A 13,787-nucleotide genomic window follows, 5' to 3' on the forward strand; every position below is an offset into this window, starting at 1 on the left:
GTTAAAATACTTTTTTTTTCATTCATGTTTTGGATTATATTAAAGGATTAAAAGTATTTTAGTGAAATATTTTCTACTCAATGTTAAATATGCTTTCAGTTATTTAAGATTTAAATAATAAATTATTTGTAAATTAGTTGTTTTTTATTAAGAAAAATTTAGATAGAGTATGCGGTAAAATATGATTTTCGTTCCTCTAAAATTTTTAAAGATTAATTTTAGTCTCTTTGAAAAAAAATTGTCCAATTTTTGTCCCTCTAAATTTGAAATATGCCCTTTTTTAATCCTTCGAGATGTTTTAGATAACGCTTTATAGAGGGACGAAAAATGATTTAGATAGTTTTTCAAACTAAATATGGCCATTTCAAAATTAGATGGGACGAAAATTGGAAAAATAAAATAAATAGAGAAACTAAAACTTAACTTTGGAAAATTTGGAGAGACAAAACATCATAGTTTACCCTATAGTATCTCAAATATATGTTTGAGTTTAATTTTCATCAGTATAAAAAGCTCATATTGTCAACCAGTTAAAAATAATCATTGTTATGATTTTTTAGGAAACTGTCATAAAAATAAAAAATTTATCATATACGACAGATTATGATTATAAAAATTATAGCTTTAGTTGACAAGATAAGATATCATCCAAAATCATTTCTTTGATTTTTACATAGCAAATAAAATTTGCCAAGCAAAAAGCACATTTTTACATTTTTTTGTTGAGTGACTAAATGGTTATTGAGCAAAAAAAGGCTCTTGGTCACAAAGTTATTTCTTAAAATTTTGAAGTTCATTGTGTATTGTACAAGGTTCACAAAATACACATGACACTCTGAAACACGTGTTAACCCTACATGTCAGCCTTGGCATAAGAACACGGACGTTTGATCCTTAGCAGTCGGGATCCCTAATTGATAAGTTATCTCTAACTTCTTAATATTTGAATATATTTGAACCTCTTTATCTCTTGTCAGGTATTCAATTATCTACAAACTACACATTATTTTATAAGGTATAGTTATCTACCAACTTTTATCTTTAACATTATCTATAAGCTACCGGCTATTATCTATAAGCTAGTAATTATTTGCAAGGCCCATAACAATCCCTACAAACAAGGACCTACAACTCCACTCCACTCCTATAAATATCAAGTTTCATCGATCTCTTAAGGCATCCCACGCACACTAGCACACGAGCAAACACGCTTGTGCACTTATTATCTCTTGAACGCTCATTCAAGCTTACATTTTTGCATATAAATGCTTTATCTCCTTACTCATATACTTACTTGAGCGTCAGACTCCTTTATTTTGCAGGTTCCCCCTTATGTCCTCTTACAAAGACCACTCTCAAAGCTAACATGCGAAGTCCAGAAGCCCACTTTAGCCACGTCCACCCTGATGTGTGCTAGCTCCGAATTTTGGTGAGTACATTTGGTGCCCACCGTGGGACCGCGATAAAACCTACCCTGGGGTCTCTCATCTGGAAACACCTTATATGCAAGTACGACCTCTCATATGTCATTGTCACGGACAATGACACTCAACTCAAAGCCCAGACTTACGAAGACTTCTTGGCAAGGCTAGGCATAAGCACCTTGTCACCTCTGTCGAACATCCTCAAACCAATGGTCAGGCAAAGGCAGCTAACAGAGTCATCCTCAGGGCCCTGTGTATTAGACTTGACAAGTCTAAGGGTCTATGGAAAGAAGAGCTCCCCAGTATATTCTAGGACTACAATTGTTTACCCTAACAACAACCAACGAGACTCTTTACCGACTCACACACGGCACAAGCGCCATGATCCTCATTGAAGTTGGGGAACCATCGACAAGGAGACTGTTGTTCCAGCAATAGTAAAATGAAGAAAATATAAAGGTAGAACTCGAAACAACATATGAAGTCCAAGACATGGCAAGAATCAGGAAAGAAGCCACTAAACTCTGAGCAACGAGGAGATACAATACAAAGGTTCAACCACGATCATTTCAACCTGGTGACCTTGTATGGCGAGTCCGAGGTAAAGCTAGAAAAGATCCCCAAGCGGGAAAGCTTGGCCCCAACTGGAAAGACCCATTCAGGGCCATAACAAGCCTTGACAACAAAGCATGCATACTACGAGAACTAAATGGCAAAGTAATTCCAAGAACATGGAACGCCACCCACCTGAAGTTCTACTTTAGTAAGCCTAAATGCAAACCCAATGTTGTACTCTTTTTCCTACTCAAGTCTTTTGTCCCAAAAATAGAAAAATCAGGGTTTTGGCTTGAGAAGTTTTACCGAAGCACATTTAGGATAATGAAGGGAATTTATACTTAATCAAATACATTGAATAAAAATTCGACACCCTTTCCTTTTCATAATTTTTTTGTCAAGACAAGATCATCCATAGTCATAGCTCCAAGGCTCTTGAAACCCAAGGACCACCCTTGGTGAGCCCTCATTCTACCATTAAGTCTTTAGCATGTGTCACCCACAGCGAGTGATATGTATGCAAGAGCACGTCATTAAGTCTCCAATACATGTTACCCACAGCGAGTGACATGTATGCAAGAGCACGCCACTATGTCTCCAATACATGCCACCCACAGCGAGTGACATGTACGAAGAACACACCACTAAGTTTCCAATACATGTCACTCACAATGAGTGACATGTATGCAAGAATATGCCATTAAGTTTCCAGTATATGCCACCCACAGTGAGTAACATGTATGTAAGAGCACACCACTAAGCCCCCAGTACGTGTCACCCACAACGAGTGACATGTATGCAAGAGCATGGCGCCCAAAACCCAAGTTGAACAATTCTCTGGTCTATCCTCCAAAGGGCTCGCAAAACCCAAGGTTTGCCCTTAGTGGATCCTACTGATTCACAACACTACGTCTCTAGTACATGCCACTCACGATGAGTGACATGTATGCAAGAGCACAGCACACGCGTTGCATATAAGACTCGTTAAACTCAAGCTTCACACTTGGTGATCCTCATAGGTTCACAAAATCCAAGGCCCATCCTTGGTAAGCCTTGACACAACTCTACAAGCTTTTCAAAACCTAAGGCAAAATACGTCCCTGGTCCAAGGCTCGATAAACCCAAGGTTCACCCTTGCTAAGTTGTTAACTACGTCTCTAGTACATGCCACCCACGATGAGTGACATGTATGCAAGAGCACAACACACACGTTGCATATAAGACTCGTTAAACCCAAGCTTCACACTTGGTGATCCTCATAGGTTCACAAAATCCAAGGCCCATCCTTGGTAAGCCTTGACAGAACTCTACAAGCTTTTCAAAACCTAAGGCAAAATACGTCCCTGGTCCAAGGCTCGATAAACCCAAGGTTCACCCTTGCTAAGTTGTTAACTCGTTGGCAAGTGTACCAATTTGTCACAAGTAGTAAAGTTAAAATGGAAGTCCGAGTGTCGAATCCACATGAACTTTGTTTGTACTTGTGTTAACGAATATCCAATTTGTAAGCAAGAGATAAAGAATTGCAATGGAGAGAAACAGGAAAGAATTTGAAATTAAAAGGACAAGAACAATAAAATAAACAAGATTAAATGCAAATGATAACTTCATAATTTAAATATGTTGGAGCCTAACATGTCTAACTACCCTTGATGCAATATTAATGTTTTTCTCTATTTAATGTTATCCCAATTTTTACCCACATCTACTAAGATACTCAACCCTGATCCCTCATAATGAAGAGCCTAATTTATCTATTCTTTCTCTCAAATCCCTTTGCAAAGATAGAATAGTATATTGCATGAAGTATGAAGATGTATGCAAAGACAAAACAAAGTCACTTTATCCCTAGCAATGGGTTGTTTAGATGCATTTTCTCAATTTTTTATAAATTATCATTTCCCAATATATAACACCTAAAACAAATGCATGGATGATCAGACCATACAATAAAAATGAAGAGCAGAAAAAAGACAATAGAAACAAAAATTACATTCAATAGATAATAAGATAAGTTATATTACAAAGGTGTTGGCTGCTAGGCTCCCAATAGAGGGGGTTTAGCCTCTCATGGTCATGAGATGCTTTACACTTTAGGGGCTGATATGGATAGAAGAAAGAAAATAAGGGAGGAATGACTAGAGAAAGAGGGTTTCCCTTATTAGAGATGCTTAGGCTTTGGATATCTTTAATAGATAGCTCTGAGACTTGGTGTGTGTTTCCCTTCTGCTTCCTACTCCATTTATAGGCCTAAGGTAGCTTACTTTTCACGCTGACTTCACGCTAAGTGCGTCCTTTCTGGGCTTAGCAGGTGATCATGCACTAAGCGCGACACGTATGGGCTTAGCGAGGCGGTCACGCGCTTAGCACTGGATTTCGTGCTAAGCGTGCATTTGGGCTTCTTCATAGGCCTTCTTCACGCTAAGCCTGAGCTTGCCCGCTAAGCGAGGGTGTGCGCTGAGCCTAGCTTGTGCACTAAGCAATTTGTCCTTTCCTCAATTTTTTATTCAAGGCTTTTTCTTCAAGTTTCCTCCAAAACACTTGAAATTTTCTTCTTTTGACTTCTACTAATAAAAAATTACAATGATATTAGTTTCTTCATTATTTAATTAAAAACAACAGTAAAGTAAAGAAATTCTAATCATTCTTAGCCAAATTTGACTATCAGTTTAACTCAAATTTCGCAGTTATCATGAGTCTTTTCTATTACTAAGTTTCATCTCCACTAAAACTCAAGGTACGCAAGGTCTGCCCTTGACAATCTTTTCTATTCCTAATTTTTATATGTGCAGGAATAATAAAAAAGCCAAGGTCCACCCTTGGTACCAAAAAACCCAAGGTCTACCCTTGGTACGCACGCCTACAAAACCCAAGACACCCCCTTGGTTCGCTCACTCATAGCAACTATGACACCACCATCAAAGGTCAAAGTTCAACAAAACAAACTACCACCAGACTATTTGGCAAGACCTTCAATCGGGTGGAAGTCATACTTACTCCTCGTAATCATCAGGGAGAAGTTTCGCAGGTCAAAATAACCTATCACCAGATTGAGTGACAAGACCTTCAATCATGTGCAGCTCATGCTTACTCCTCATAACCATCAGAGGAGAAACTCCACAGGTTAAGCGACCTACCCCAGACTAGTTGGCAAGACCTTCAACCAGGGACAAGTCAAACATACTCCTCACAAGCTTCAGGGGAGAAGCTCCACAAAGCATAAGGAAGCCCCACCAAATGGGTGACAAGACCTTTAACTAGGTTGAAATCAAACCTCAGATGATTTTATGTCATCTACTTTTTACAAGACCATCACGATCTTACCTCTACATCAACAAGGTCTTGCTTCTTGCGTCATTGTTAAATGATTGACAAATGTACCAAATTGTCCTAAGTAGTAAAGTAAAATGGAAGTCCAAGTGTCGAATCCATAGGGTCTTTGTTTGTACTTAGGTAGGTGAATATATAATTTTCAAGCAATAAATAAATTGGTTTAAAAGGTTGTGAAAATAATAGTAAAATAACTGGCATAAAATTAATTTAAATTAAATAAGAGAGAAAAACAAACATAAAAATAAATAAATTAATTAAAACAGAAAAGATGAAAGAAGCCAATATTATTGTAGAAGTTAATTTAGAGGATGAGAATGTTGGGGGCTTAGCCTACCAGAGCTACTCTTGATGTAATGTTAATGATTTTTCTCTATTATGTTTATTCAAATTTTCATCTGCATCTACTCATATACTCTAATCATGATCCCTCAAGTGAAAGACTTAATTTATCTATTTTTTCTCCCAAATTCCTTTAAGAGGTAAAAATAGTTAAATTTCATTAAGAATAGAGATGCATAACAGGCTAAAAAAATCAACCTATCCCTAGTGATGAATTATCTAGATACCCATTTCCAGTTTTTTTTAGAGAATAACACTTCCTAATGTTATCCTTAAAATTTACCATGCAAATGGGTGATCAAAACATAAACAATGAAATTAAACATAGAAAAGGATAATGAAAAAGTAATATTCATAAATAGATATGAAAAGTAACTACATCAAGAGCAGTTGGTTGTTAAGCTCCCAACAAAAAAGGGTTTAATCTTTCATTGTCATAGGAGGCTTTACAATTGCAAGAGGATAATGAATAGGGAAGGGAGTAATTGAGAAAAGGATTGGAAGGAAGAAATGACTACTAATGATTGTTTCTCCTACTTCTAGCCTTTTCTTTCTGTAAGGAATTGTACTCTCTTAAAATTTTTGTATGTTTTGTTCTTCTTCGGTAGCAAACAGAACGTAACGTCTGTCTACAATGCACCCTCCAACGGTCAGAAGAGGGAAAAATTGTCAAATATAGAGGCTTCCCTCACTTAACACATTAGATCTAGCTTGCAAAATCAAAAGCATGTCCACCTCGGACAACTTGACAAAAGTAACCCAAACAACACTTGTCCAAGCTTGGGGGCTTAACAAACCACATCGACCTGCAATTCTCTCACCTATCGAGGTTACCACACCCGACATCGAACAAACACTTGTCCATGCTTGGGGGCTTGACAAAGTCGTCACCCTCCTACTTGTTAAGGCTACTATCCCGGACATTAGACAATCTTCAACACTGGACAACCTCTTTCGCTCGCAAGCTGACTTAGAGCTTGGGGGACTTATGTACTATCCAAGGTCCATAAAATACACGTGGCATTCCGAGACACGTGTCAACCCTCCATGTCAGCCTTGACACAGGAGCACAGACGTTCGACCCTTAACAACTGAGATCCCTAACTGACAAGTTATCTCTAACCTCTTAATATTTGAATATATTTGAACCTCTTTATCTCTTCACAGGTATTGAATTATCTACAAACTACACATCATCTACAAGGTACAATTATCTACTAGCTTTTATCTTTAAGCTACGTATTATCTTTGACATTATCTATAAGCTATCAACTATTATCTATAAGTCGATAATTATCTGCAAGGGTCATAACAACCCCTACAAACAAGGACTCGTAGCTCTATTCCACTCTTATAAATACCAGGTTCCATCGAACTTTCAACACATCCCACACACACCAACACACGAGCAAACACGCCTGTGCACTACTCTCGAATGCTCACTCGAGCTTACAGTTACGTATATACATGCTTTATCTCCTAACTCATATACTTACTTGAGTGTCAGAGTCCTTTATTTTACAGATCTCCTCTCTTGTTCTCTTAACAAAAAACCTTTGTAAAAGCTAACGTGCGAAGTCCAGGAACTCACTTTGGCTAGGTCCCCCCAGACATGTGCCAACTCCAGATTTTGGTAAGTACACATTGAGTCACCCGATTTTGCTTAGCCAAAATTTAGAATCATTGGGGATTCACATGACAAGAGTATTCTAGTTAAGTGAAAAGGGACTTGGAAGCCAAATGTGCTTTTGGCCTTATGTTTTTGCAAGGCAAGCTCAAACTTTGTTGAGCAAAAATATCCCTAAAGTTAAGTACATCTCTAACTTTAGTTTTTGATGAGTGAATAAAAGTTTTTATCTTGAACAAATTTGAAAGTTTATAGAATTCCATGAGTGAGAGTTTCTCTCACCAAGTGAAAACTTTCCTAAGAATTTGAGGTATTTTTTGCCTCAAGTTTTCTCTAAGCGAGCTATGGTTTCACTAAGCGCAAAATGTTCAAAACTTAATTTTCTTAATTGAATTTATATGTTTCCAAAAAAATCATGGCAATCCTTAATTTTCTTTTTAAAAAGTCTTCTTGAAAGTTAAAGAACTTGTTTTGGAATGATATTAAGTATAAGAGACGATTAACAAAATCTTGGTGTGTTGAGTAGAAATCCAAGTTACGTTGGAATTCTCTGGCGTACTGGTGATTATATAGAAAAAAAAAAAAAACTGTAACCTATGTGTTAATGGAATTGATGACACACATACATGTTTATTGTGTTGAGAATTTGAAAGGTGTTGGAATTGTATAGGATCAATTATAGACTCCTCCAATGGCTAGGTGATATGTGCTATGTTAAGGGATCGATGTATCTATGTTGGTCACTCAAACAATAAAAATATCCTTATGGTTAAGTTTACATCTCATGACATGAGATAAAGGTGAGAGTAATAGAAATGAAAATGAAAAGATAAACGTATGACTACACATGAAAAGATAAGATAGATAATGATTGTATACAAGGATGGATCCAGGAAACTATCCAAGGGGGGATTGGATTTTTTCATACATTAACTATTTAAATATTTAGCTTATAACAAATAAATGTTTAATATATAATATTTTCTATAAAATTATTTTTAGTTTTACACTTAAAACTAAAATTGATTTTTATTTTAAATGATACAAGAAGAAAACAAATGTCTTAATTTATTTCAAAAGATTCTTGCTAATTTTTTTATATGTGATAATCCGTACTAATTTTTTTGTTTCAAGTTTTTAAAAGATTTTTTGATCTCACAAGCATAATAACAATCAACCAGGACTCACAATAATAGTATGAAAAATCAAGAAGAGGATTTAAACTCATCAAATATAATTATAATAACTAAAAGTCATCAAATGTTAAAATAATTATATATAATATATAAATATGTTTATAATATAATGTTAATAATATGAGAGAGAACGATCTATTTACTTGTGTTCAATTCTTACTGCGTGTAAAATTTTCTTAAGCTAGCGACAACCATACATTACAAGTGGAATTAATCTATTATCCAGCGAGTTGAAGAATACTCCTAGTCTTTGATCTAGGACAATAAATAATATAATGTTAATAATTGTGTATATGAATAGATAAATAAAGACTTATAACAATACACAAAACATAGTTAGTTTAAGTAATAACAATTAATGAAAAGTCATAGAGATGTCATTTTTATTAAAGAATATTAATAATTAATTAATACATGAGCTCTAATAGTGAAAAGTTAAAGTTACAATAATTTGATTGATTCTTATATATATATATATATATAATAACATATGTTAAATCCACAGTATGCAAGAGACAAGCACAAAACAATGCATGAGCTCTAATATTCATAAAAAATTGGAACAGATCTCTACATGCGTATTTGAATTCAAAGGCTTTTCAACAACATAAAATATCTCTAGTGGAAAAACTCATTTTGAGTTCTTGGATCACTTTTTATGGGTCTCATGATGTCACATAGAATACAAGAACTTTTATCATTTTTGCTTTAGTAGTAGAACCCAATTCAAGTTCTTGGATTTTACTTGCACAGAAAAAAAAAAGAACCTTTATTTTCTCTCAAATGACATTAAAAATATTTTTTTTTTTGAAAAACAGGAGTTCTTCTCCTAGAACCTAACCCTAACATGAAAAAATCTTGAAGAAGAATAGTGATAGATCTAAGGGATAAGAGTTCTTGAACTCAAGAACCCCTATTAAAGATATTCTAAATACTATAATTTGTTGACTCTAGTTATTAAACTTTGGACCCAATTTTCAGCAACAAATTCATGCAAAGTATTTGACCCATTATGAGTATTCAGTAGTAACATAGGAGTATTATAAGAATTCTGATAGAGGGGGGACTAGAGCCCCTAGGTGTCCCCTCCTACATTCATCTCTGATTGTATAAAAAAATTGATGTAGCACCAATTCAGAAAAAAAGTAACATAAAATTGATTAAAAGTAATTTGGATACTTGTAAAAAATACTTTGTCATCCACTAGTAAGAAAATAGTAAATTATATGATTTTTATAATCTTGTGAAGAGGAAGAAAAAGAGACTAATTAAAAAGCACATTGAAGGAAGTGATTAATAAGAATCTCATTATAAATAACACTGATGAAACTTTAATCTTTAATCAAATAGAATGATGTTGAGTGATCAATATAACTGACTTTATTTAACACCATAAGACTTTGTTATTATCATAAGTTTTCTTCTCAAAAATCAATTCTTCAACTTCACCTCAAAGACTCAAACAAAATGTTTTCCTCTTTTTCCCCTGGGAAAAATAAGCTGCTTCTACACGCAATTAAGAGCATGTTAAAATGAATGTGCGACCTAAAAAAAATTTAACAGAAAGTGTGCAATATATTGAACCGGGACCTTTGTGCTTCGTTTTATTATAAATTAATTAACAATATATATTACAGGGCCATGGCTCCTATCATAATATAGCTGCACAAATAATTTAACACCCCGGCTTTATGATGGAATTGCCTATAACTTACTGCATACATATACAGCATCAGCTCAATTTTTGTGTTCTTTCTTGAGAGCTAGTTAGTATGTCCATTCCTTTGGAAGAAATATCTCAGGAGAAGAACTTTGACTCTCATGAGAAACAACAACACTGCATTGCTTGAGAGCATCTTTCTGATTCGTTTTCTTTTTTGTTGACTCACTGGTGCATACTTCTCCGCTTCTCGGGCTATATTTGGGAGCTGCAATAAGATCATGGCATTATAGAACATTGTAACTTTCCTTTTATATCGTATCGTATAAGTTTAAAATTTAGGGTATACATTCCATGCGCTGAAAATTGTATGTATATTTTAAAACATTTTAATATTATTGGAATACGATATGTAACATATTTTTCTTTTCTTAAATAAAGGGCTAGCTAGGATACGAGACCTTGAGAAGGTGAAATCTGCAGGCCTAATTGGTGCACTTTAAGATTTAGAGCTTGAACTACTCGAGCTGGAAGAAGGACAGGAGCGCACGCTGCAAAGTAATCCTAAGGTTAAAATGATATCAATGTAACTCACACCAATATATTTCAATAACTTTAAATAACAGTTCTAAAAAAAATAACTTTAAATAACATATGAATTTGATCGATCTAATCATTAAATTATTACTACATATGGATATATAATAAAAAAAGTCATACTGTCACAAACATACATCTCATTACTAGGAAATACAAAAGTGCAAAGTTAATTAACCTGGTTTCCTGATTGATTTTGTGCCTGCTTTTTGGGGTAAGAACACGCCAGTACCACATGATCCTTGCCCCGAAACTAAGAAAACAGCTTGCATTCCAGGTCCACCAGTGGCATGTTTCGGCCTTTGATCATATGAAGATCTTGTAGAAAATTTTGAGCAGTACTGAAGTACATATACATATTGTAATTTCAATAAAAGAAGAAAAATCAAATATATGAAATGGAAATAATCAGTAAAAGTATTCAGCAAATAAACTCCAAATCTGAAAGCGACTTCATTAATTAAACCCATAATACTAATACTAATATGTTTAGTATTTCCCTCTCCTTCCGCCGTATTAGTTAATTGCTATTTGCCTATATGATGTGTGGATATTGCATAGTGCCGTAGTGCAGAAGTCCAGATATACACCAGATATTGGCACAGAGGAAGTTACAATTAGACACTGCGCCAATTTTTTTAAGGCACTAGCTCATTATCTTGGTTAAGGAGTTAAAATATAAAGGTTTGAATAGCGAATGAAAATATTTAAAGTCTTGAAATTTTCATTTTCTTTTTAATGTAAGAACTCAATATTTGTTTCTTGATATATTTTTCATTTATTATTAGTCTTTTTCAAAGGAAACTAATAATAAATGAATTTTTTTTATCAAGAAACAAAGAAAAAAATTTAATTTATAGGAATTAAAAAAAAGTTTCACAAACTAAAAATAAAATTATTGTTTTATGAAAAAGAAATATATTAAAAAATAAATATAAAATTCATATATTTATTAAAAATTACAAACATATTTTAACCTATTATATATAATATAAGTGTCCTCCTTTTCAATTTTTACCAGCTAGATTGAGACAATTTTCAACTGACACGTTAACGTCCATCCGTTTTATAATTTTATTATTGTTTGGGTCATGTTAGAGGGAGCTGAATTTTGAGCCACGCCATCAACCATATCAATTAAATCAATTAATTAGGATCTGCTTTATATTTGGCCTTTTGTTTTGAACTCAAAAAGAATGTTACCGAAAGTACAAGGATAAAATAAAAATTAAAAAAGGGTAAAAGGCTAGGAATATCTGCAGCGTGCAAAGTTAAAGACCCTTTTTGTTTCAAAGGAAAACTGTGTGTAAAAGGTCGTTGGAATTTTTCTGTTTCAATAATTAACGTAGATTAAAATTATAATTTAATTATATTAATTATTTATCATTAATTAATTTTATCTTATATGATGAGTCCATTAAATAATTAAATAATATATTGAGGTGTTACATATAATGTTTTTTCTCTGCATCTAAAGAATTAAGAAGATTCTGTTAAGAAATAAAGAGATTTCGATTAAGGAAGAATTATGAAATCATTATTTTTCTGTGAATTTAGATTCCAGCGCGTTTGTTTGATGAATCATTATGTATCTAGATATTTCTAAAACTTTGATAATATAATATAATGAGTTTTTTATGCTTATTAATATTTTATAAAAATCTCCTAAAAATTCAAGTTATGAATAATCGAAGTGCAAAAACATATATTTTCTGTTCGACCCACCAACGGCTAAGGTAGCTAGATTTCCTTATGCTAAAGTGATTAATTAATTAAAATCCCACATATAATGATAACTTCAAATAGTAGCCTTACACTTTTTTTGCATTCTTAATTAGTAACTTCACTTGTATATAAAGTGTGCCTAACTCAGCTTTGGAATATTTGTCATCTCACACTTTTAGAGTACATATTATTAAAGCTATTGCAGCCTGATTAATACCTAAACCTAACTAAAAGGATATTTTATATTATACCTACCAAAACTTCTACGCAAACATTAATTGCATCTCCTGAAGCCACAACCAGAGGCAGAGAGAGTGATTAATTGAATTGAATTACATAGAACAGTACCTGTGACTGTGTTTCCCTTGGATATCTGTAGTGTTGCAGCAGTTTTTGGTGGCGGTTCCTCATATGTATCTGTAGGAATGCTCAGATATATATTACACTAATTAGCCGAAGAAGAATATGTTATTATTTTATTAATTAAATTACACAAAATCCAATCAGTGAAGCCAAATGCATTATATCAATTCAATCAAACATTTGACTTCAAATTTCAAATATATATAACATTTATTAAAATATTAATAATTATAACCAAACTATATGCTACCCCTCAAATCTGTATAGAAAAATAGAAATTATCATTATACCCATATAAGAGTGTGTATGATGAATATGAAGAAATAAAGAAGAGAAACCGAAGGTAGTATTACTAACCTTGGAGTCACATGCCTCGTCCATAACATGAGAAGGTAGCCAGAAAATGCCTTCTTCAAAACCAAGTTCATGAGCAGCAATATCATGAACAGAAGCCATGAGCGGAACACAAAAGATTACAAAACTAATATTGATGATTGTGATGAATCGTTCTGGAATGTCAGACGGAGAGAGGCTTTTTAAACTCCAGCTTCCCACCTGCAACTCAACTAAAATTACTTGCGTGTCATGGAGTGCACAAAATAAATAATAATTTTCTTTTATGCGCTTTCAATAACTTGCTTATGTGTTGATAGAAAACAGTAGTGATTATGCATTTGTGGCTTTATATTCCTCAATTCTTATGATAGAGAAAATTAGTTTACCTTATTAGTAATTTGCATCACTTATTATTTGTTGACTAAAAAAATATAAAAAATAATAAAAATATTTTGATAAAATAATAATTAATTCAAAAAATAATTTAAGGGGTTATACTCAATTACGATTTTAAAAGACCCTTTTATATAAATTTTTTTTGAGATATTCGATCAAGATTTTTAAATAACAGAAATAAGTCTTGTGTCATTCAATAAAGATCATTAGGATTTTTTAAGGAATTATAAAATCCATTA

At 33.4% G+C, this 13,787-nt stretch overlaps 1 protein-coding gene across 1 annotated transcript; it reads right to left on the minus strand.

The window, feature by feature from the left end:
- Positions 1-10,049: 10,049 nt before the first annotated feature.
- Positions 10,050-13,382, minus strand: LOC100796168 (uncharacterized). Its single transcript, XM_003521197.5, has 5 exons — positions 13,174-13,382; positions 12,802-12,870; positions 10,907-11,069; positions 10,593-10,682; positions 10,050-10,399 (listed from the first exon to the last, which is right to left on the minus strand). Exons 1-5 carry the CDS (start codon positions 13,270-13,272, stop codon positions 10,239-10,241), a joined length of 582 nt encoding a protein of 193 aa, XP_003521245.1. The 5' UTR covers positions 13,273-13,382; the 3' UTR covers positions 10,050-10,238.
- Between the last annotated feature and the right edge of the window lie 405 nt (positions 13,383-13,787).

This window comes from Glycine max, chromosome 3, assembly GCF_000004515.6.
Source record: "Glycine max cultivar Williams 82 chromosome 3, Glycine_max_v4.0, whole genome shotgun sequence".
Taxonomy (NCBI): domain Eukaryota; kingdom Viridiplantae; phylum Streptophyta; class Magnoliopsida; order Fabales; family Fabaceae; genus Glycine; species Glycine max.